We start from the raw sequence: 22001 nt of genomic DNA on the forward strand, positions 1-22001 counted from the left end.
CAGCGCTCTGGCTATTTCAGGACTGTCAAAGACACAAACTGTCTTCAGACTAAGAAAAAAAATACCCATCTTTGATGGCATTTATAGTTTTGAGATTAAAAGTCCAGAGCATCACTGCAGGTGATGTTGAGGATTAGGCCAGAGCACTATGGTGACATAATGGGATTAGCCATTAGTACCAAATCCTGAAGTTAATTCCATCAGTGATTCCATCAGCCTGACTGCACAGGGACAAACACCTGGAGATAGGGGTTATGTAATGGTCATGGGGAAGAATGTGACTTCAAAAAGGGGAAAAAAAGTTGGCAACTATTTGTGTTCCATAAATGCATTTGGTCAGATCATTCTAGCATACTAATTAGCACAAAATTTTGATGAAGGTCTGGAAGCACCCTCTTGGGCATTGTTGAGAGTTATTGCTGTCCTCTTTGGGAAGGAAGGAAAGGTCTCTGAGTACAGCAGTTCTTCCCTCCAGGACCAGAAAGATGTCTCCCACACAAGAATTGCTCCCTGGTAACTATTTAGCTCCTGTGAACTGGAGCTTGTCTCAATTGCAGTGTGGTGCAGAGGAGGTCAATGCATGTAATATAATGCTCAAAAATACCAAAATGGACATATCCTGGGGAAAGTTACAGGCTTTACCCTCCTAAATCCTAAGAAATTAACTTCTGTCAAAAAGACAGTGTCCAATGCTCTTCCCTAGCCTTCTTTACAATCTTTTAAAGATACTGTGCTATTTCCCTTAAGGCCAGTATTTACAAATATGAGGCCCTAATTGGAGCTGCACTCAGACTAAGGGCCCATCTAGCACAGCATCCCACCAAGACCAGTGTCCAAAAGGTACTGCTTAGGCACAAGTATAAGAACAGGTGAAGTATATCATGATGATTCCCAAGAATAAGATATTTCTCTAAGCCCTAAGTGTAGCTTCATGGCTCCTAGTAGTCATATCCTGTCCTTAGCTCAAGTCCTTAACTTGAGTGTCCTTTGTTTGGCATCTTAATTCAAGCATGCCAGATGAAAGGCAGTGCTATCCTGCTTACTTTGTATGCATTACAATATTTCTGTATGTTTAATATCTTTATCTTTAATCCTGTCACAATTATACTTCCCATAATTCTGTCACCTGACTACTGATACCTATGAAATGATAAGCAGAGTGTTGAGTCAGTCCTTGCTATTATCTTACAGACAGAGGGATCTGAGAGAGGTGTGCACCTGCTACACACAGCAGCCCAGCGATGAGTGAGAACCCAGCCACCAGCCTCAACCCTGGAGATGCTCAAACTGGGCCCACTACACCACGCAAAGGGCCTCCCAAGTTCAAGCAGAGACAAACAAGGCAGTTCAAGAGCAAGCCTCCTAAAAAAGGAGTAAAAGGGTAAGAGCATTTTGGAAAGAAAAGAAACCATGCTAGTTGGGTGGCTCCCCACTAAGCTGGGCTCCTGCGGTATCATATTCCCTTGGGCAAGGACCCAGGAGGCTTCCCCCTGCCCCTGGTGCAATCAGCTCTCCCATCTGAAGCTGTTCCTTCTCATCTGCTGACTGCCCACACTTCTCCCCTGGCTAGGGCAGCTCCCCTCTCCTGGGTGCTGGTGGTCCAAACTCACCCCTCACCTATTCTTTTCTGCCCTAGGTTTGGAGATGACATCCCAGGCATGGAGGGACTGGGCACAGGTAAGCATTGCAGGATGTTGTTGTCATGCCCTGCTTTAACACAAGTGCAGTTATGCTTCAGCACAGGAGAGGACTGTCTGGGGTGGCCTCTCTGTTTTCCTGCCCTCTCTACAGCTCTCAGGGTCACCAGAGAAGGCTGGTACTCCCTCCACAAGCTGCCATAGTCGTGCTTATGCTTACATAGACTACAAGACAGAAAGGCTATTTAGGCATGCTTCAATTTCTGAATACTTTCATTTGGCTGCAAATGTGCTTGCTTGTTTTCTGCTAATACTCTGGCTAAGAATTTCAGCAGAATGAGGTTCTCAAAGAAATGCCAAATGCTAAGCTATTAATACCAAAAATCACAGGAACTAAATCCCAGCTGGTTAAGCATTCTTGTTATCACCAGAGTCCTAATTTTAAGAATTTTATGCACCTGCCTGGAATTGAGAAACACGCACTGGATGAGATGTAGCCAGTCAGAACTTCTTAGGTATCAATAAAAACTGCACCTATCAATGAGTTACAGATCCTGAATGTTGTAGACCAAATCATTCAGCATCGATTTAAGACTGCATATGTCTTCAAGGAGATCACAGTTTGGTTACAGGCAGTTTATAAGAACAGGAGAAATTACATAACCAGGATGAATTTTCACACCAGTCTACATAGTCACTGAAGAGACCATAGGAAATGCTGGTTTGCTTTTGCGCAGAGAAAGATGGCACAAGATAAAATATTCCAATCTTGTTTGGTCTGCTAGGTAGTAACAGATATGAAGAGCTCATCTGCTCATTTAACCTTCAAAGGGAGTCTCATTCTTCTTGCTCTTCCTATCTCTAATGTTTCCTGAGTAAATCAATCTTTCTATTAATACAAAACAAACCCAAGAAGTGCAGTGACCAGAACCCATTTCTCTTTCTCTCTCTTTTGCAGATATCACAGTGATTTGCCCATGGGAAGCTTTCAGCCATCTGGAACTGCACGAGCTGGCCCAGTTTGGGATCATCTAAGGTGCCAGCATCTCTACTGGTGTCACCTGGTGACTCCACAGATCCCAGCATGGTCTTCATCACCTTTGCATTTATTTTTGGCCCTTACATCCACCTGCTCATGGACAGGGTGGTTTTGTAAGAGCTAGTTATGAGAAAGTCCTTTGCAGATTAATTTGGCAAAGAAGTTATTCAGGACCCTGAACAGACCTCATGCTCCGTGTGATGAATCTACTTAAAAATGTCTTAATGCCTCCCTGTACCATATCCTGTCTTCTCCCACTGTCGTAGATCTTCGTGTGTATGGAGATAAGGGGAGGCTGTATTTGAACATTTCCCCTGGCTAACTTTTCCCCTGGTTAGCTGAGATATTGTGTGCATGGCTATGCATGTATGTCCAGACCTAATTATATCAAGCCCATTCTTCTTGATTCTGTCCCTCTCTGACAGCTTTCTATACAAGATTTCCATGGGTATGTCCCTATGTTATCTGGACCACCACGTAGTTTCTGAGAATGTATCTGTAGAGAACAGGATCAGAGTCACCAGTCCAGACGTTTTTATGTAGGAGACCCTTCCCCAGGTGTTCACCATAAGAAATCTGCTGCTAAGATTTACCCCATCAGCAAGAGGGGAAAAAGGCTTGGAAATGTTGTCTCTGCTCTGCTGCCCACCAGCTATGCGCCATGAGACTCTGGATGTTCTAATAATGTTAAATGAAAATGCATGTGGCTGAGATCAATGGCTAAGTGAATTAATCCTACTATTAATTCCTTTTGTGCTCCTGAGTGGTTGCAATTACGAAGAAGCAACACTCCAAATGACATTGTGCTTCCTCTCCTTCGATGGGAGGCCCCTGTGTGACACTAGCACTGTTCCCAGGCCCATGCATGAGGCATTCACTCCCCAGGACATGTTTTCTGCCTGTTAAGAAGACAGAGAATCATTACGATCTGCCACCAGACAGTGACAGCAATCCTGCCTCATCTAGCAGTAGATGGTATTGCAATGGTTGTTCCCTCTTCGCTGTATTTAGCATGGGGCAAGTCGTCTTTCACCCTCCTTCCCCCTCATCAGCAGAAAGGCTTTTCGCTTCACCCTCTGGCAACTTCAAGCTCTGGAGCTTGTCTGGATAAGCAGGCAAATGGTGGTTCCCCGGAGAGAGATAACAGCAGAGCAGGTGGGGAGGCAGGGGGAGGTTAGGATATGTATATGCAGGCAAGCACAAAGCGAATCCACTTAACCCTATTGATTTGTGTCTCCTGGTCTCTGGCAGCCTGAGTGCTCGTGAGTTGTGAGGCACTCATAAGCACTTAAATGCTCAGGGAAGGCACTGAAATTCCCTGCTGTCCTGGCATTAAGGAAGGTGGGGTTTTTTTGGAGGCAACGAGCAAGCTGTGTTGTAGCTACATAATATTCATATGAGGAGATAGCATTTTTAATCATTGCCTTTAGCTTGACAAGCCTCATTGCATAAGAACTGCCTCCCCCCATCTTATCTTTCCTATGCTGAACATGTTCCTCAGAGCAAGGAGTGGTTGTGGAGAGGAGAGAAAATCCTGCCTAAAAGATCGATCCCCACGCATAAAGCATTGCTATAAATCCATGGCTGTGCTATAGTTATCTGCTACTGTTATTCCAGAAATAAAAGCCGGCAGTTTTCATTTAAAATATAGCTTCAGCACCAAAAGCTAAAGGAAATTCCTGTTGGCAGTCCAGAGTACAGCTTTTATTATTCAGCACTCCTGCCATTAGGAACAGCAGTAAACCAATGAGCGGTTCAGAACTGCAACACAATCACAGTACAGGAGTCATGTACCATTTAGCTAATTGCGGCACACAGCTATTTCCTTGGGCAGGGGCAGTCTGTCCTTCCCCCTTACATCTAATATCTCCCGCCTTTCTCACCTTTTAAGGCTTTTCTTTTTTCCCCTAAGTGTTCTTTACGTTAATGATGTTTTATTTAGCTTTTACTGTAGGGGACTGACATCATTTTTTTCCAAGCTCATGTGCTAGCCCTCTCCTTCTGTGGTTAAATGTGAATGTTGCTATGTCAATGGTCTTGTGCTTTCCCTCATATTACACCATCCTGTAGCATGTGATCCTTATTCCACCTTTTCACTCTGTCCTCTTCTATCGGGGAAAAGACCCGCTGGATCCTGTTTTGGATCCTGCAAGCTGGCTGCCTCTATTTTAATTGAATTTTCACTTTTTTTTAAGCAGGAGAACAAGAGGAGAGCCTTTGAATTAGTCCTTTTGCTCCCTTTTCATCCCAGGCCATGGGAAAGAAGTCCAAAGATAGTGAGATCCTCTGTCAGAAAACACTGGGGCAAAAGCAAAAGTTTTCATTAGTCCAGGGACTGAAGCATTTCAGCAAACAGGAGGGTCCTGGTTTAGTGTCACACCTGACTGCCATAACCGCTGCTCCCACCAGAGAGCTACTCTGCTCTCCTTCCTAGAGGTGTCCAACAGAAATACACGCATACCCCAGCCCTCATGCCTGGCTGATGAGCTGTGTCACAAGATGTTTTGAGTCAACACAGTTTGTTAGTTACTTTAAAAATAATTTCTATTCATTAATAGGGATTACATTTGTTCCTTTACTTGTAAGGAATTTTGAGATTTAGGAGTCTTTAAACATTGTCACTGTTGTTTTTTCTGAGGTTCTGGGGTTTTTCTAATGAGCTATAACTGCTGAAACTTCAGTTTTTCAAAGAGTAAGAGATGGCTATGGTGCAAAAAAGCAAATGTGTTAAAGTAGCTTGTTGAAGGACTTCAGTCTGCGTACACTGTAATATGTTATTCTTTGTTCTTTTACTATAAAAACAAGTAAAAAGCAACAAAAAAGAATAAAAAATATTTTAAAAATCCTGAGAATGTAGTCTGAATTGCTTACGAAATATACCCAGAGAATGGGTGATGACTTAGCTTTTCATTCCAAAATCATTTCCTTAGGAAAGCTCTGAAAGCCCCTCACCACTCCTCATGAGAGAAAAACAGCTATTTATCTCCAAACAATAGACAATAAAGACTAACTGTAATATCATCTGAGAAGCAGTTTTTCCTGAGGGATGACTGGTGTATTCTCCCAGGAGTGGTGCACATGTTTTCCTTAGGGCTGAAGTCTTTGGCCAGTTATGTCTTGGGACTTTTTATACAACTGAGTGTTGGCATGTTTCTACCCCATAGGAATAAATGACTGAGACGTGAATGCCGCTTAGTCCCTTCTCATTGCTATGACTCCAAGATAGTGCTGCAAATGCTAATCTCCTTTTTCTTCTTGTTGTTGCTGAACTCTCTAAACTCTTACAGGGATTTCAAGTTGGTCATGTTCAATTGCCTATTGGTGTATACTGCCAGATTTCAGCCTCAGTGTTTTCTTTTGTGCCATCTCTTGAACTTTTTTCTTGCACCTCATCGCTGAGTGTCAAGTTGAGAGTCTTTTGTCTTTGAATGCTCTCTATCCTGTGAGACACAAATATGAGATATCTGGGAGTCATTTAGGGGGTGCTTTTTACAAATCCTTTCCCAACAGCACTTTGAAAGCCAGAGAAACACCCTTTCGCATGGTTAGTACTATTTAATAGCACCAACTTTAAAGCTGGGTTTAGCTGATGCTTGGAAAATTTTATATCATGCCCAGAGTGCCCTCAAAGTTGAGCCTCATCCTCACTGACCTCAGTTTCTGGCTGTAGTAAGAAAGTTAAATAAGCCTAAATCTCAGCAAGAAAAGAAGAATGAACCTGGAGAAAAGTGAGAAGCACTTGTCTTGCTTTTCCTCCCCAATATATCTAAATCAATTCAGGAATCCCAATTTAAAAATAAAAACCTTCAGTGTAAGTGGGGTTCTTCATGAGATGTGAAGATGCTTAATGCAAAATTCCCATCCTCCGAAAGTTTGCAAATCAGAATCTCTCTCAGTATCAAGCCACTATTACATTCTCCTTTGGTATTGAGCAATATGGCATGGACCAACATATGTACCCGGACAATATCCCTGTGTGTTTTGTGGGGCATTTTTCTATTTTATATATGGGATCTCCAGAGTTAGAAAAATAATGTCAAGAATATCCATGACCTTTAGATCTCCAGTACCCGATTTTTCAGAGTACTTAAGATTATGTCTTGGTGTTTAAAATACAGCTGTCATTGGTTGTGGTTGCAGCTATGAGTACTTATTAGGGAGTCTCTCTCCGAGAGTGGTCTCACTCAGACAGTAAGATCTAGGGATCTTTGTAAATGTCCTGGATGCAGGACTTGAAGGAACACTAATTAAGTTTGCTGACAACACAAAATTGGGAGGAGCTGTTGACACTCTTGAGGGCAGAGAGGCCCTGTAGAGAGATCTGGACAGACTGGAGAGCTGGGCAATCACCAGCCATATGAAGTTTAACAAGGGCAAGTGCCAGATTTTGCAGCCAGGGCACGGCAACCCTGGATGCACATACAGACTGGGGAACGAGAGGCTGGAGAGCTGCCCCGCAGAGAGGGCCCTGGAGGTTCTGGTCAAAGGCAAGTTGAACATGAGCCAACAGTGTGCCCTGGCAGCCAAGAGGGCCAGCTGTGTCCTGGAGTACATCAAGCACTGCATTGCAGCCAGTGAGGGAGGGGATTGTCCTGCTCTGCTCTGCGCTGGTGTGGCCTCACCTCGAGTGCTGTGTGCAGTTTTGGGCGCCACAGTACATTAAGGATATAAAGCTACTAGAGGGTGTCCAGAGGAGGACCACAAAGTTGATGAAGGGTTTGGAGAAGGAACCGTACAAGGAGCGGCTAAAGTCACTTGGTTTGTTCAGCCTGGAGAAGAGGAGTCTGAGGGGAGACCTCATTGTGGTCTACAGCTTACTTACAAGGGGAGGAGGGGGGGGAAGGCTCTGATCTCTTCTTTCTAGAGACCAATGATAGGACCTGAAGGAATGGCAGGAAGATGGGCCAGGTGAGGTTTAGGTTGGATATTAGAAAAAGCTTCCTCACCCAGAGGGTGGTGGAGCACTGGAACAGGCTCCCCAGGGAGGCAATCACTGCGCCAAGCCTGATGAGATTGAAGAAGCACTTGGACAATGCCCTCAGAGATATTGCGTAAAATTTGGGGTTGTCCTGTGCAGGGAAAGAAGTTGGACTTGATGATCCTTGTGGGTCCCTTCCAACTCAGGGCATTCTATGATTTTATGCTTCTAAGATTTTTGGCTCTTGCTGCACCTGCTGGATGAAATGGATACTTTCACTAGGAAGGCTCATTGCCTTCAGGCATTTTCAAACACTTTCTTGTCTCTGGCATTTTCTGAGTGCATCTCACATTCCTGAGGCTGAGCATAGGAATCACCACCACATATACAACATACACCAGGCTATCCAGATGGCTGGGAAGACCAAGGATGTGACACAAACAGATGAAGTACATTACCCATTAAGAGTATGACTTTAGTCAGGGCACACTGGGTGTGGAGAAGACTTCTGGTACCCTGTGAGCTTGGTCAGGGAGAACATGGAGAGCTTGGTCTTTCAAGAACTTGAAGAGTGTGAAGCAGCAATGTGATGACACCCCTGCTCTGTGAGCTGCCTACCAAAGCAGTATACCTGGCTGTACCCTGCTGACCATGTCAGACAGGTTATGGCAGGTGGACAAGGAGTACTTGAAGGAGCTCCAAGCCTGTCATGGTACTGAAGAAAAGCACCCACATTATCTAGAAGGGGCATCCACTTAGCAAGCTGAACTTTTTCCCTTACAAAAGGCCTTGCTCCATCTGAGAGACAGTGGCTGAAGCAGCACAACCATTCAGGAAGAAAGAGAGCTTGGACATCAAAATGTGGGAGCAAGGGTTGCTCCAGACTGACACCACAATGGCCATGTAACCACAGGTGACAGGGTAGGCAACCAGGAATAAAATCAGTGGGAGAATCTGTAACTTGCGTTATCAGGAGAAGACCCATAAGAAGAACTCAATAACCCGTGTTTTGTTTACCCTCACATCTGGTTAGGACATCAGAAGGAGTAAAAGATGGAAATCCCAGGACTGTTAACACCCTTCCAAGGTAGGCTGTTAGCACACATCCCTTGGAAGTATGACCTTTGCAGGTTTACAGAGGGAGAAAAGGGGCACAGCAGGCTATAGAGAGATGGAAGAGAGGGCCAGTTCCTCACCATACAGAGGCTTCTGCCCCTGTGACCTGAGGCATGAACTCACATTGCTTATCAAAACTCCACATTGGTTTCTCTAGACACAAAGAGAAAGCAAGCTCATCGGCTAATCTCACATGCTAGCTGGCCTGTAGTCAGCTGGATACAAGCTGAACCTGTACACCAGACAGCCACCTTACCATCCAGGCAGCTGCTGTCAACAGTCATAGCAAGCTTGCATCTGTCTGCACCAGAGGAGCTGGCTACAGGTCAGAAAGTAAAGGAAGAAAAATAACAGCATGCCAACCACATGGGAAACAACAAGTAGTTCTACATCTGGCTTTAGGAACTGCAGTGTTACCAAAACCCCTCATTGGGATCAAGGTCTTCCCATGCTAGGCACTTTGTAAATACATCACTGGGAACTAATGAATCAGTAATAATACTGATCTCCAAGTCAGTGTGTTATTCCAGCCTGTGGATACTAAACTTCAATAACAAGGAGGGGACAGTGGAGATGCAGCACAAACAGTCTTGAAAATGTCAGTACATGGCCAGGTCACATATAGACAGTAGGGATGAGGAACGCGCAGATGGAGACATCAGGGAACAGTCCTTTCAAACACAAATCTTAAAGTAGGAGAAGATTTGGTAAGCTCCAATCCTAGACAAGAACAAGGGGAAGGCAAGTCAGCAATGAAATTGGAATTAAATATGGTCAGCAAATGATGCAATTTTGGACTAAATCTGCTAACACAGAAATAGTACCACAAGGAGCTATATTATGGGAAACCTGAGAGGAACTTAACACTTTTGCACCCCCATGCAGAAAGCTGCATTCTGTTCTAGGCATGTTGAGGACAAAGGCTGATAAACTCTTAAGCATTTCAAGCTAACATAGAAAGGGGAGAGGGAGGAAAGAAACACAGAGATAGAAAAATGAAGAAAGGAGGAGTAAGGACTCCACAGGCAGCAGGGAATTTGCTCCAGCATGCACAGTCCCCTGAAACAGCCAGGTGGAGTTGTAATTCCCACCTGGAGGTAGCTATAGGGTATAGATAAGAAAGAAGGACAAATATTAGCCAGGATGACCCAAGGAAAATCTATCTGAACATAACAAGACCACAAAATTTTAAGTAGCTGTAATCTAGAAGTCCTAAAAGATGCCTTCGTTGGGAAAGTTGGCCTCTTGTCCCATGGGAAGTGGGAAGGCTCTGTTACTTAGGACATTTGTGACTAGAGTGTAGAAAGCATCCAAGAATCCCCTGCAGAGAACATCTGGCATGGATCAGGCGTAGTTCCTGCAGGAGGCAGGGCAGTCATACTGGGCCGTCGTTATCACTGCTTTCTCTCAAGCTATACAGTAGTGTTGTATAGAAAATAAATTCGGTTTTCATATAAAATTTATGCTCAGTCATTACAATATCAAAGTTAAATACACAGGTGACTCTGTTTAGCAGCCATCTGTAAATTTCCAGTTACAGAACGTAAACCAGTGAAGAAATAGAAACACATTAATATGATGGAAGAAAGTAATGGTTTAACCCCAGACAGCAACTAAGCACCAGAGGGCCACTCTCTCACTCCCCCCCTTGGAGGGATGGGGGAGAGACTCAGAAGAGCGAAAGTGAGAAAACCCATGGGTTGTCTTAAGAACAGTTTAATAATTGAAATACAATAAAGTATAGTAGTAGTAGTAGTAGTAGTAATAATAATAATAATATACAAAGCAAGTGATGCACAATGCAATTGCTCACCACCTGCCGACCGATGACCAGACCATCCCAGAGCAGTGGTCACTGCCCCCTGGCCAAGTCCCCCCAGCTTACATACTGAGCATGATGTCATATGGTATGGAATATCCCTTTGGCCGCTTTGGGTCACCCATCCCAGCTGTGTCCCCTCCCAGCTTCTTGTGCACCTGGCAGAGCATGGGGAGCTGAAAACTCCTTGACTTAGAGTAAGCATCACTTAGCAACAACTAAAACATCAGGGTGTTATCAACATTATTCTTATACTAAATCCAAAACACAGCACTCTACCAGCTACTAGGAAGAAAATTAACTCTACCCCAGCCAAAATCAAAATCAGGGCAAACTAAAACATCTGAGCTGACCTGTCATCACTGCTCCCTGTTACCTGTCAGGAGTTATTATTTCTCTGTGGAAACAAAAAAAAAAAAAAAAAAAAAGAGAGAAGAGACCATTGGCTCAGACCTACGCCCCCGTTGGCACCAAGGGAGCCCTCTGGGAAAGGCAGCTGTACCTGCCCTTCACCCTCAGCAAGTGCCAGACAGCCCAAGGGACCTCCTGCTGCCACAGGACTGCTTCACCATCAGAGAGCAAAGTAGCAAAGTTAGCAGCAAGAGCCTCCCACTTGCTGTGCAGTGCGGACACATACGCAGTAAGCAGCAGCCCTTCATCGAGCTGAGGTACAGGGGCCTGACCCCCACACATCAACTGTGTGTCCCCATCATGGTCCCGGGCACTACACTGTCTGCTCCCCCTCTCCATCTTTCCCCCTGCCCCTCTTTTGTCCCATTTCTGCCTCCTCCCTCCCGTGTGCTTCACATTTCTTTTCTGCCAGACAATGCACTTCAGGAAAGCCTTTTACCTCTTCCATCTGCTCCCACTGACAGCAGATGGCCCAGGTCTCCTCTCCTCTCCTCTCCTCTCCTCTCCTCTCCTCTCCTCTCCTCTCCTCTCCTCTCCTCTCCTCTCCTCTCCTCTGAAGCTTTCTTCCCTGCAGCACCAGGGGTCCTTTGCTGATTCTCTAGGGACTAAGGGAACAACTTAAATCAAAACCTCATTAGGAAAATAAATATTAAAAAGCGCTAATATCTAAGGCTCAAAAGAAACAGCATGGAAGTACATGAGACATTTTCATTTCACTGATCAGCAAGAACTACTTCTTGGAAAAAAACAATAAGATTTTAGTTCCACTTCCTACCTGTAGCACCAGTTTTCTCCACTTTGGAAGATACAAGATGTACCACATATTACGTGATGCTACGGTACATAATTTTTTTTCTTGGCTCCAGTCTGAGTCTGTTTCTCTGAAAAGCAGAAAAAAGCTTTGCAGCTTTATCCCAGCCATGTAACCTCTTTGCATTCATTGATGGTAATGCCTAATCCCATTTTTAATCTTAATAAGCTATTTAGTGCAATAATATCCTATGGTGCTAAGACATACAACTTAATCCCTTGACTTAAAGCCAGGAGTCTCTTTGGAGGTTTTCCACTGACTTCCACAGGCTTTGGATCAGGTCAGGCTCCAAAAAAACCCAACTTGCTCCAAACTGGTGAACTCCGGGACTCAGAAAATGCTATGGTTATAACACGTAGCTTTTCTATGTTTATAAAGTCTGCATTCACAAGAACTTCCAGGAGTGTTTAGCCTGAATAATCAGCTACCCTGATCCCAAGATGCTCTTGATAAACTGCAGGAAGGAATATTTCCCTGCCCTCACTACCCTGCTCCTGGGCTGATGCAGTGATTCCACATGAGAAGTTTGAAGCCTTCGGGTGCCTACTTCCACAAGAACCTTATCTCTTGATCTATCTAAATTAGTCAGTTAAAAACAAGATTCCCAAGTTCATGCAGGCAAAAATAAGATAAATTTAATATGAACTAAATTGCAAGCAGGAGGAAATTGCTGCTAGTTATAATAATTTCATTACAAAGCAAGTCCTTTTGAAGGACTGAGGAAAGTCATACTGTGGGGGCCATCTGGAATTTCTCTCTGAGCCCCAAATAAAGGTCCCAAGAGGTCCCAGTGGTACAAATCTTCTGGCTTGTTTTCAAACTGAAATTGTGGCCAGGGGCTACACAACAGTGTGCAAACCATTCACTGCCCTTCATGTCTCTTTACTTTGACACTAAAAAACAAGCCCCTTCACTCCCTCGAGCTTTGTGATAAGGCACTGAATGTGCACAGAGGGGATAAATTAGCTCAGGGCTCAGACACACATCCAAAAAAGGGGGTTGCCACAGCTTTAAAAGTTACTGCTGATTGACTGGGTTGACCTCTTCGGCTGCTCCAATTGCCAAACAAAATACAGTTCATGGTGACTTATGCATGCATGTATCCTTTCTGCTTGCAGCAAGCTCACAGCGCAAGCCCAATTCATTGCTGCATCTCAGCTGCTGAGCAGTCATCAGTAACCTGAAATGACTTCATTACTTTCCATCACGGATCCATAACCCCCGCTTGGTTTACTAAAGAGATGGTCAAAAGGCCATTCATGAGACCCAGCAATGCCCTCATGGAAACGCATTTCTGAAAGGAGATTATTCTTTCTTCCAAGCAGCAAAAGTAAAATCAGATCTGGTGGCTGGAAACTAGTGTTTGACAAATTCAGATAAGAACCACATTGCTCATTTCTGACAGAGGAAATAATGAACCTCAGAAACAGCTTTCCATGTGATCTGTGCCCTGTAGGTCTTCAAACCAAGATTGTGTGACAGGATGGAGGGTAGATATGCTGTGGCTAACATCTGTGGCTCAGGCAGTTCAGAGCTTGTGTGCAGGACAGCTGAGGAAGTTTTCAAGACAGAGATACACAGGATGTCACTAGGATGATCCCAGCTGGTTTTGAGCCTATCACCCATCCTTACTGACTGGTGCACAGGTGGGAGCTCATTAGCAAGAGCTGTGTTTAAATATGATAGCCTTTATACTTGTACATAAGTACATCATACCAATGTCACTAAATTTGGCACAGGCGCTGCAAAATTTCTAGCCTGTTAACTATGGAACAGACAAAATAGGGCTTCACTGCTGTCTTCTGCATGTCTAATTTAAATCAGAAACATCAAAAAAAAGCATAAGAAGGTAGAAGTGTCTCTACCAAATCAGACAAAAGGTCCCCTCAAATCTAGTAGTCTGTCTCCAACTGTGGCCAGTAATGCATGCAAAGGAGAAGATACAAGAAGGTGGCAGTATGTAATAGTACATCACTAACGTCATAATCTAGTAGCTTCCAGTGATTTGCGCTCAAGGACACCCTGAGGCAGAATTGATGCCTTTGTGTTTCATAGCTCTTTGAAATTTTTTCTTCATTATTCAGTCCAGACACTTTCTGAACCTATGGAAACCTTTACTATCCACAGTACCCTTAGGCAAGGAGTTCCTACAATAAACCCATTCATACCTGATAGAGATAAATAGAAGTGTCACCTTTTTCATATCTGAGAATACAGAAAAATAAACACCTCACGTTGCTTGCTGTCACCTGCAAATTTTCCCAGTACTTGCCTTGGAAGAAACAGTAATACTACACTGACAAAAGCAAAGCTTTCCTACTTCTCTTGGTGCTCCAAAGCAGAGGATGCTGTGGTCATTCATTGTTTCACCATTTGTAAGCAATAGCAAATGATGGGTTCCAGGTTAGAACATCATTGCTTGACAAATATTAAAAGTTCTAAATTCTTCCTCACCTAGAGAGGTGAGGTGCCTTTAAATATAGTTACAGTACACTGTAATAAGCGACAGTGGGAGGTTGGTTTTTCTTTTAAGTCAGTGTTACTTAAGAGCAGCATTTCAAGAATTCAGATAGGACTTGGTGGAGATTAGAAGTTACTGGAAGTTGGGTTAGTAAAGTTCCTGTAGGCTGATAACATAATCTTTACAATTATTGTATTCTCCCAGTAGTTTCAAGATAAAAAAATACTCTTCATGGCCTTCCCCTACACACGGTCAGAACCTCTGATGCTGAAAATTGACCTTGCTCCCATAAGTCACCATACATTTACAGCAACTGGCTGCAAGACCACTTTTATGGATCCTTAGGAGAAGCTCAAGGTGTTCTTTTGTGCCCTGTTTCAAGGAATTGTGTTTTCTCCCAGCAAGCAGTCTTTGTCCACATTTGATTTTTGAGGCAGCACCATTCACAGCGTCAACCTTGGGTACCTCCAAGGGTTGGCAGCTGACCCCAGCAGCAAAATCCAGCTAAGCTCATTGAAACAGTGGGGTTGAAGGTTTTACTAGGAAAAGAGATGCAAAGTTATTAGCCTTCATGAGGTAACTAGCAAGGAGGAACATTTTAGAGAAGACAAGGTAGTGTGTTGGTTTAACAGTTTAGCCAGCTACGGCAAACCAGAAGACACTCCCTCATTCTCACTAATAGCTTAACCTAGGATATTACATTTTATGGGTTACCCAAAGCAAGGCTATGGTGGAGAATTACTACTTTAGAACTGCTGCAAGACACACCTAGGACAAAAGTTGGGTGCTTAATATTTAGATGGGGTAAGTGTATCCAGCAGGCAGAGCACTTACCTGACATAGCTGAATCAGAGAGAGAACTGCAGATCTCTGTGGGGATCAAAACAGAGAGATGCTAATAATTTTATTTGTAGGAAAAAATGTTTAATTAACAAGAAGGCAGCCAGAACACCCCTATTCCCTCAGAGTAAAGCGGCAGAAGCAAGGCTACCCCTTGGATTTGCTGTTGGTACCAGTAAGCACAGACTGGGACAGAACTGGCTTTGCTTTTATTCTAGTACTGGGGGTGGTGAGGCTGCAGGCATGTGAGTGCGCACCCTCTCCAATTCTCGCTCCTCACACCCTGTATGCAACTGCCTCCTTTAAGCTCCTTTTGGAAGATGATTGCAGTGGCTGGCAAACATGTCCTGCTGTCTTGGGGCTTCCCACATGTTTGTACTGGCTCTGCCTGCTGTCCATCCAAGGGTCCCTGTGCTTCACTCCCCCTCTGCACACAGTGCTGGGCACTCAGCTCCTGGTCATGCCAAATTCAAGGATAATCTCCGTAATACAGAGATGTCCTTATTAAGGACAAAGCCTTGTATGGTTAGACAGCAATGTTGGTGGGGTATTGTGAGAACTGGAGCTATAAATATAGAAAATAAGGGTGACTTGGGTATGTTTTCCCCACTTAAATTTTTATTGGACTTTTTAGATTCAGAAATACCAGAAAAATCCTTTTATGACAATGGCATTCTTTAAGAAGCTGTAAAAACAGACCTTTAAAACCTCTGCCCTACCAGCCCATGCTTCTCAGGCCTTGATGCAAAATCATTCTAAGTGAGGCTGTGGCCAAGGGAAAAACCTCCTGACGCAGCACCACTGTTCCATCCTGCTGCCCTTTGCCATCTTCCAGCCTTTATCCACTTTCTTGTTGCCTTGTAAATCCAGCTGAAAGTAGGGAAAGGAGAGCCAGAGTAGCTTTTGCCTTCCAAAATGCACTGCCAGAACTACCCAACAGCACAACGGTTTGCTTGCAAAGCCACAGCTGGCATGTGGCAGCACACTACATACTCAAACAGAGCTTCCCATTACTGGCTCTGAAACACAGGGAAGTTCCTCATCCATAGAAACATTTAGAGTTTTCAGAAACTCATGGAAGAGGAACCATGGGATTAGTAATACCTGACATCTGAATGCAGAGCATAGGGAGCCCTGCTCCCTCCCACAACCCACCCCACCATGTGGGAGGGGAGCAACGCCACAGTGCCTGGGGCCAGGAGCAGTGCAGCAGGGTTCTGGGATGCTCATCCACAACGATGTGTGTGTGTATCTCAGGATAAATTCCCCCTACATGGAAGCAGTGATTTCTGCACTAGGAAATGCCAGCTGCTGGTATGGACTTAGTGGAAAAAAAGCAGTCTTAATAACATGAGTTTCATCTTTTGCCAGCTGTCCCATAAATAAAAACTTTCTCTTACTGGAAGCAAAGACATGGGGGGGTTGGGAAAATATATTGTACCTTTAGTACTATCAAGTATTATCCAATTTTTCCATAGCTGTAGAATAACAGCTGTTGGGTCCCGTTTTGACCAGTGAAAGTAATAGTTATGATTTAGAATGACACAAGCACAGAGAAACAAATAGCTTGTTTTTATTTGTTTTGTTTTCTGAAATCTATAAAAATAAGCATCTTCAGGATTGAGATTTTGCCAAAAGTTAAAAATACAAATGCAGAAGAAAGAAACAGCCAGATTGTTCCTAACTCCAAGTCAACATTTAAAAAAAAAACTACCCACAACAGAGTAAGTCTAACCAGTGCTTTCTACCCTACAAACTCACTTACCTCTCCCCTCCCCTCCCAAAGAAAAGTTTCAAAGGCAAAAAGAAATTAAGAAAGTAATTCATTATCCTACACTAAATGTCACTTAGCCCTTTTGTTCTCTATCAGGTTCTTTTTGCCATGCATACCCCACTGTCCTGGCCTAAACAAACATGTTTCTGTCTCAAATAAGTTATGAATGCATTTGTGGATGCATCAGCCTGGTTTTTCTGCTGAAAGAGATGCTGTGTCCCAGGAGTCTGCAAGGTACCAGGAAAGAGAATTATTAAGTCATTTTTAGCCTGTGGTCTACAGTCCCCAGGGACTCCATTGAGTATTTCTACAGGGCCCAGGAAAAACAACCAAGGCAAGCAAGATGCTTGTCACCATGCTTTAATTTGATGGGTAGGAACTTACACTCCATTAGCAAAATTTTTGAAACATATTGGAAAAAGATAAAAGACATCATCCAAGGTTGGAGGTGATCTAGAAAAGTCCATGAACCCATCTAAAGAGCAGGAATCTTCTTCATACATACCACTTTCTGGATTCTAAGTGTTTCAACTAGCTGAAGCATGGTGATTTTATATAGCTTCTCAGCAGCATTTTCCAGCCACAGACATTGGCCCATATAGCCATTAATTACTATTTCATATTTTAAAAATCAGAAAAAGTAATTGAGTTGGTTCCTGTAAGTAAACCCCATGTTTACAAAACAGCCACACAGCCAGCAATGCCCAGTCAAGAGCAAGGAGGGTAGAGGAGGGATTAGACATGTCAACCTCAGACCCACTGCCATGTTGCTACCTTGTTTGTGAAAGTTCATGTATTTAGATTCAATGATAATGTCTCTGATTTAGAAAGTTTTTGAGCCAGACCTCTGCAGGCTGGAAGTACCACCGTGGGCTTGCGCTGCCATTTTCCCCCAGCGTTCACTGTTGGCAGCTATCAGAAACATGATGGCAGGTGTGTGAACCCTGGGGCTGGCCCAGTGCAGCTTGTCTTACGTCCTATGCTATTTCAAAAGCCAAGGAAGGAATTTCTCTTACTTCTGCTGCCCCCATAGTTAGAAAGACACTAGTGAAAAATGTCCAGTGAAAAAACAGTGAAACCAGTAAAAAACTGGCAGACTGGGCAGAGGGCGCTGCGAGCGCAAGCACGGTGCTGAGAACAGCAGCAGAGATTAGGCAAAAGGAAAGGCAGGACAAGGCAGGGCAGGGAGGGAAAATGTGGTGGAAGGAAGAAGGGAGGAAGGTTATTATCTGGAGCTCATGCTGTGCCCCAGTTGTGGCTGACTCTGTGGACTTGGTTACGACAGAACAGGGAAAATCTATAGCAGCCCCTTTGCTGGGCCAGAGACACAGCCCCGGCAGCACCCAGCCCTCTGATGGATTGGGTTAGGCACATCTACACAGCAGCTTTCTATGTTTAGTTATACAGGCAGCACGGTAGAGGCCTCTAAGGATGGGATTCATCTCTCCTAACTTTAGGTATCTATATCATGGCTGCCAAGAGGGATCTAGTCAATAAAACCACTGGAGTTGAAGGATGTATTCATCTAACCAAACACAGGCGTCTGCTTCAGCATGAGATGAATTGTACCCTAGTCTCAGCTACACTGACTAATCCTCCACAGACAAGGGAAAAAAATTAAGGTGCCTAGTTCAGATGCAGACATTTGCATATGATTAGAGGTGAGTGCCGTATTCAGAATCCAAAAATAAAGTAGTCCAGAATGCAGTGAGGACCAATCCTGACACAACAGTGACAGCAACAGTCACACTAATATGTAATAGGTGGGGAATGTGGGATATAAAACCTGTGGAAACAAACCAAATTCTCAAAGCACTACAACAACCATTAGCACAGTTTTGACTGGCATTCCTAAAACATCCAGAAACGTTTAGCAAGGTTCAGCCATATAATAAAAAGACACTCCTACTCCTGGAGAACATGTGCAGGAGCAGTAAGATCTGTGCATGGTCACCACCTATTTTCTCAGACTTTTTTTTTTCCCCAACCACTTCTGGGTGGGGGGTCTCACCATCACCCATGGTCTCACCATTGCTCAAGGGGTTGTGCTGGAACACAGTAACAGGATTTTGGGAAGTACTTGCGTTAGAATAGGGTTGCCTCAGAATAAGGCATATATTGTTGCCTGCAAACTTCCTGACATTGCAAGGCCAAGTTTGTACCATGGCATTTCAGGCTTCCTTTTGGGAGAGCTCAGGTTGTTTCAACATGTCTCAAGAGCTTTAGCCAAGGCTTTAAAACAGAATGAGGCAACAAAGAAAAGTATTAGACATATTCCCCAAGAATGTGGGGGAACTTGTTTTATATATACAAGAACTGGAGCGTTTGGGGAAAAATGGGAAAGAAACACATGTCCTCTAATGAAAAAATTTACAGAACTCCTTTTTAACTCAGCAAACACCGGAAGGTACTTAAACATTACAACAGGCTCAGAGCAGGCAGAAAAAAAATTAAAAATTTGTTTACTTTTTCTGTACTCCACATCTGAGTTCAGGTGTGTGTCGAGTACCTGTCTCCATGTACCCTCAAGAGCTCTTTGTTCAGTCTTTAAAACAAGGTCACTTGGCTTTTTAATCTAAATAGAAGCATCAGAGATACACAAGGGTTTATTTGCAGTTGCAGATGAAATCTTCAAAGAAAGCCCAGGAGGCTTATTAAAGTTGGAGCTGGGAAAAGGCAAAAAAAGAAACCCAAGTATGGACACAAGAATCAGTATTGGCAGCTAGGGATGTGACTCTCATGAGATGGCCTGAGAGAAAAAAATATCTGGAAAGTACAGAAAAGAACAAAGCGGAAATAACTGGATTTAAAGGAGCTTGCTTGACTAAGAGCTTCTCAAATACCTGTAAAAATTCATAGAGATTTGCTAAATCCCATAAGTGAGCCAGTTGCATAAGTATCCGGAGAGTATACTATTTTTATTTATCTAAAAGTAGCTGGAATACACATTCTTAAACAGTTTGCTTTCCCTAAAATGGAGGATGCACCTTTGGGAACTGTGGAATCAAAGGAAAACATGGAAAATAAGTCAGAAATAGAAAAATGTATCAACGATTGTATCAGAGAGAAACAAACTATAGCATTACCTTTGGTGTTGCATTTTATCACTCCATAAACTATATTACAGCCAAAGGAAAACAACAATGAAGGGAATCAGGTCAATTCCGGACATGATTTATTTTGAAACTCCCCTGTAGCATATTTAATATAAGCACATTTCACCATACCGCTAAGAATAGTCCTATAGAGATCGAGAGAAATTTAAAGCATGTGTGCACGTTTGCAGCACTGGGTAAAAGGGACATAATACAAACCACAACTTCATTTTGCACAACATTAAGTGACATTTTTTCACTCCTTCTTTGCTTCCAGGGACAGCCTTACTGAGCAACAAATAGCTGTTTAAATCATTAGCATTGAGGAGAAAAGCCTACACAAGAGTAAAGATGGACTCCATGGAGGAAACAACAGCTTAAACTGTTGGTTATGGCTCTCAGTAAGCAAATTACAGTGAATGTGAGGCCTTACTAGTACTAACACCTTTTTTTTGCTTTAAAAGATTTAAAGTGCATGCTGCAAAGTGTCTGAGCATTCACATCTGAGCACTACGTCTAAATGAAACTCTTGCCATTCACAGCACAACTAGCATTTGTACAGAGAAATGCAGCAAGAAATGCAAAGCTTATCTTCATTGCAGAGTTAAATTAACGTTATAATCCTGTAACATTCAAGCTGCCTTTATATTAAGCCCTGCTCACACACATATACTTCACTCAAGTATGATGTAGAGCAGATACAGGGGAGAAATAGGCTAGTGCTTCCCGTAAGTCCCGTGTACAAAGACAGGATTAAATTCTCCCAGAATTCGCAGTGAAACAGTTTACAGAACAATCTCCTATACTTTTTCTGGTAATTGTAACCCAGACCAAAATGCTCCCTGCAGTTGTCTGCACCAGTAATCTGTCAGAAACTTCCCTTTCTCTTCTTTTCTCTCGTAGTAGGAGCAGCAGAAGTAAAAGCATATTTTTTGCCCCAAACTGTGGCTTCATGCACATTAAGAGGAGCTTGCACACTGCCAGATCACTCAGCAGCACAAATTTAATCTTGATCACGTGTGGGCACATGACTGCATTTCTGTCAAATCAGTCAGAGAACATGATGGAGTTTTCACTGTCTTTTTCTACTAACACGAACTTTATGTCAGCCCTGGGAGTGTGGGTGATGTCTGATCTCTCATAAAGCCAGGCAGTATTAAGTTAACCCATTACATTACTCTGAAGCGAACCGAGCTGGCAGGAATACATAGGTCAGCGCTTTGCAACCTGGGTCTGTGTCATTCTGGATGCCATTAGGAGAGCCTGAAAAGCAGACGGATTATACTGGCCAGCCAGAGCCTCAGGCCCGGCAGCGCATAAGACCAGATGCTAGGTACACTGCCAATTTTAAAATTAATTTGCGCTTGGCATCCTTGGCTAAGTCACATGCTGCCAGCCTTTGGGGCCTTACAGCTGACAAGAGAGATGCTATGGTATTATCCCCTATTGCTCTGCTTCACACACGATTACCTCAAAGTGAAATAATACAAGTTAATAGAAAATAGATCTAAAGTAACTCTGCTTGAACACTGCAAATGCCTCACTGTATGGCATAACGCACACAGGCAATATTGGCCTCCTTGGATCAATAAGCAAAGCTCAGAGCCACCTCCTGGCCCTCCCTTACAGACTGCTACCACCTTGTGGCCCTTCTCTTCCCTATGTTGACAGCAGCAGCCGAAACTTTTAAAAGTTAATTCTCATTTCCCCTGTTCTCTTTAGCTGTTCCACTGGAGGTTAATAATTTTTAGGGAATGAAGTAGCAAACCCAAAGCACTGTGGGAGAACTGTGTCACTGTAGAAAAATTATCGTCAAAGAAAAACACGACAACTTACCTAGAAAGGTTGGACTAGATGATCCCTGAGGTCCCTTCCAACCAGGGATTCTGGGCTTCTGTGTGAGATTCTGTGACAAAAACGTTTTTCTTAAAGTCTACATAGGAATCTAAAAAGAGCACCTACCACTCCATCATGCAAATGCACATAAAACTCTTCTAAGGAAAGGTAGCATGGATGCTTTAAAAACAAATGAACTATTTGTGAAGAACAATTTCTGTAACAGCAAACAAAGAATTAATGC

The 22001-nt window shown here is 43.5% G+C and overlaps 3 protein-coding genes across 3 annotated transcripts in view; 1 reads left to right on the top strand and 2 right to left on the bottom strand.

The window, feature by feature from the left end:
• LOC142050762 (histone H4) overlaps positions 1-22001 on the bottom strand; it is a 223180-nt gene that overhangs the window by 155459 nt on the left and 45720 nt on the right. The window lies entirely within an intron of this gene.
• MGP (matrix Gla protein) overlaps positions 1-22001 on the bottom strand; it is a 228501-nt gene that overhangs the window by 67750 nt on the left and 138750 nt on the right. The window lies entirely within an intron of this gene.
• On the top strand, positions 1242-2730 carry PDE6H (phosphodiesterase 6H). The gene is made up of 3 exons (XM_075096958.1): positions 1242-1381; positions 1637-1677; positions 2596-2730. Exons 1-3 carry the CDS (start codon positions 1242-1244, stop codon positions 2670-2672), a joined length of 258 nt encoding a protein of 85 aa, XP_074953059.1. The 3' UTR covers positions 2673-2730.

The sequence above is a fragment of the Phalacrocorax aristotelis genome, chromosome 1 (assembly GCF_949628215.1).
Source record: "Phalacrocorax aristotelis chromosome 1, bGulAri2.1, whole genome shotgun sequence".
In the NCBI taxonomy this organism is placed as follows: Eukaryota; Metazoa; Chordata; class Aves; order Suliformes; family Phalacrocoracidae; genus Phalacrocorax; species Phalacrocorax aristotelis.

Coding starts and splice junctions, on each gene's coding strand:
- PDE6H (XM_075096958.1), top strand. CDS start 1,242: ATGAGTGAGAACCCAGCCACCAGCCTCAACCCTGGAGATGCTCAAACT. Junction 1,382..1,636: donor CCTAAAAAAGGAGTAAAAGG/GTAAGAGCATTT, acceptor TTTCTGCCCTAG/GTTTGGAGATGACATCCCAG. Junction 1,678..2,595: donor CATGGAGGGACTGGGCACAG/GTAAGCATTGCA, acceptor TCTCTTTTGCAG/ATATCACAGTGATTTGCCCA.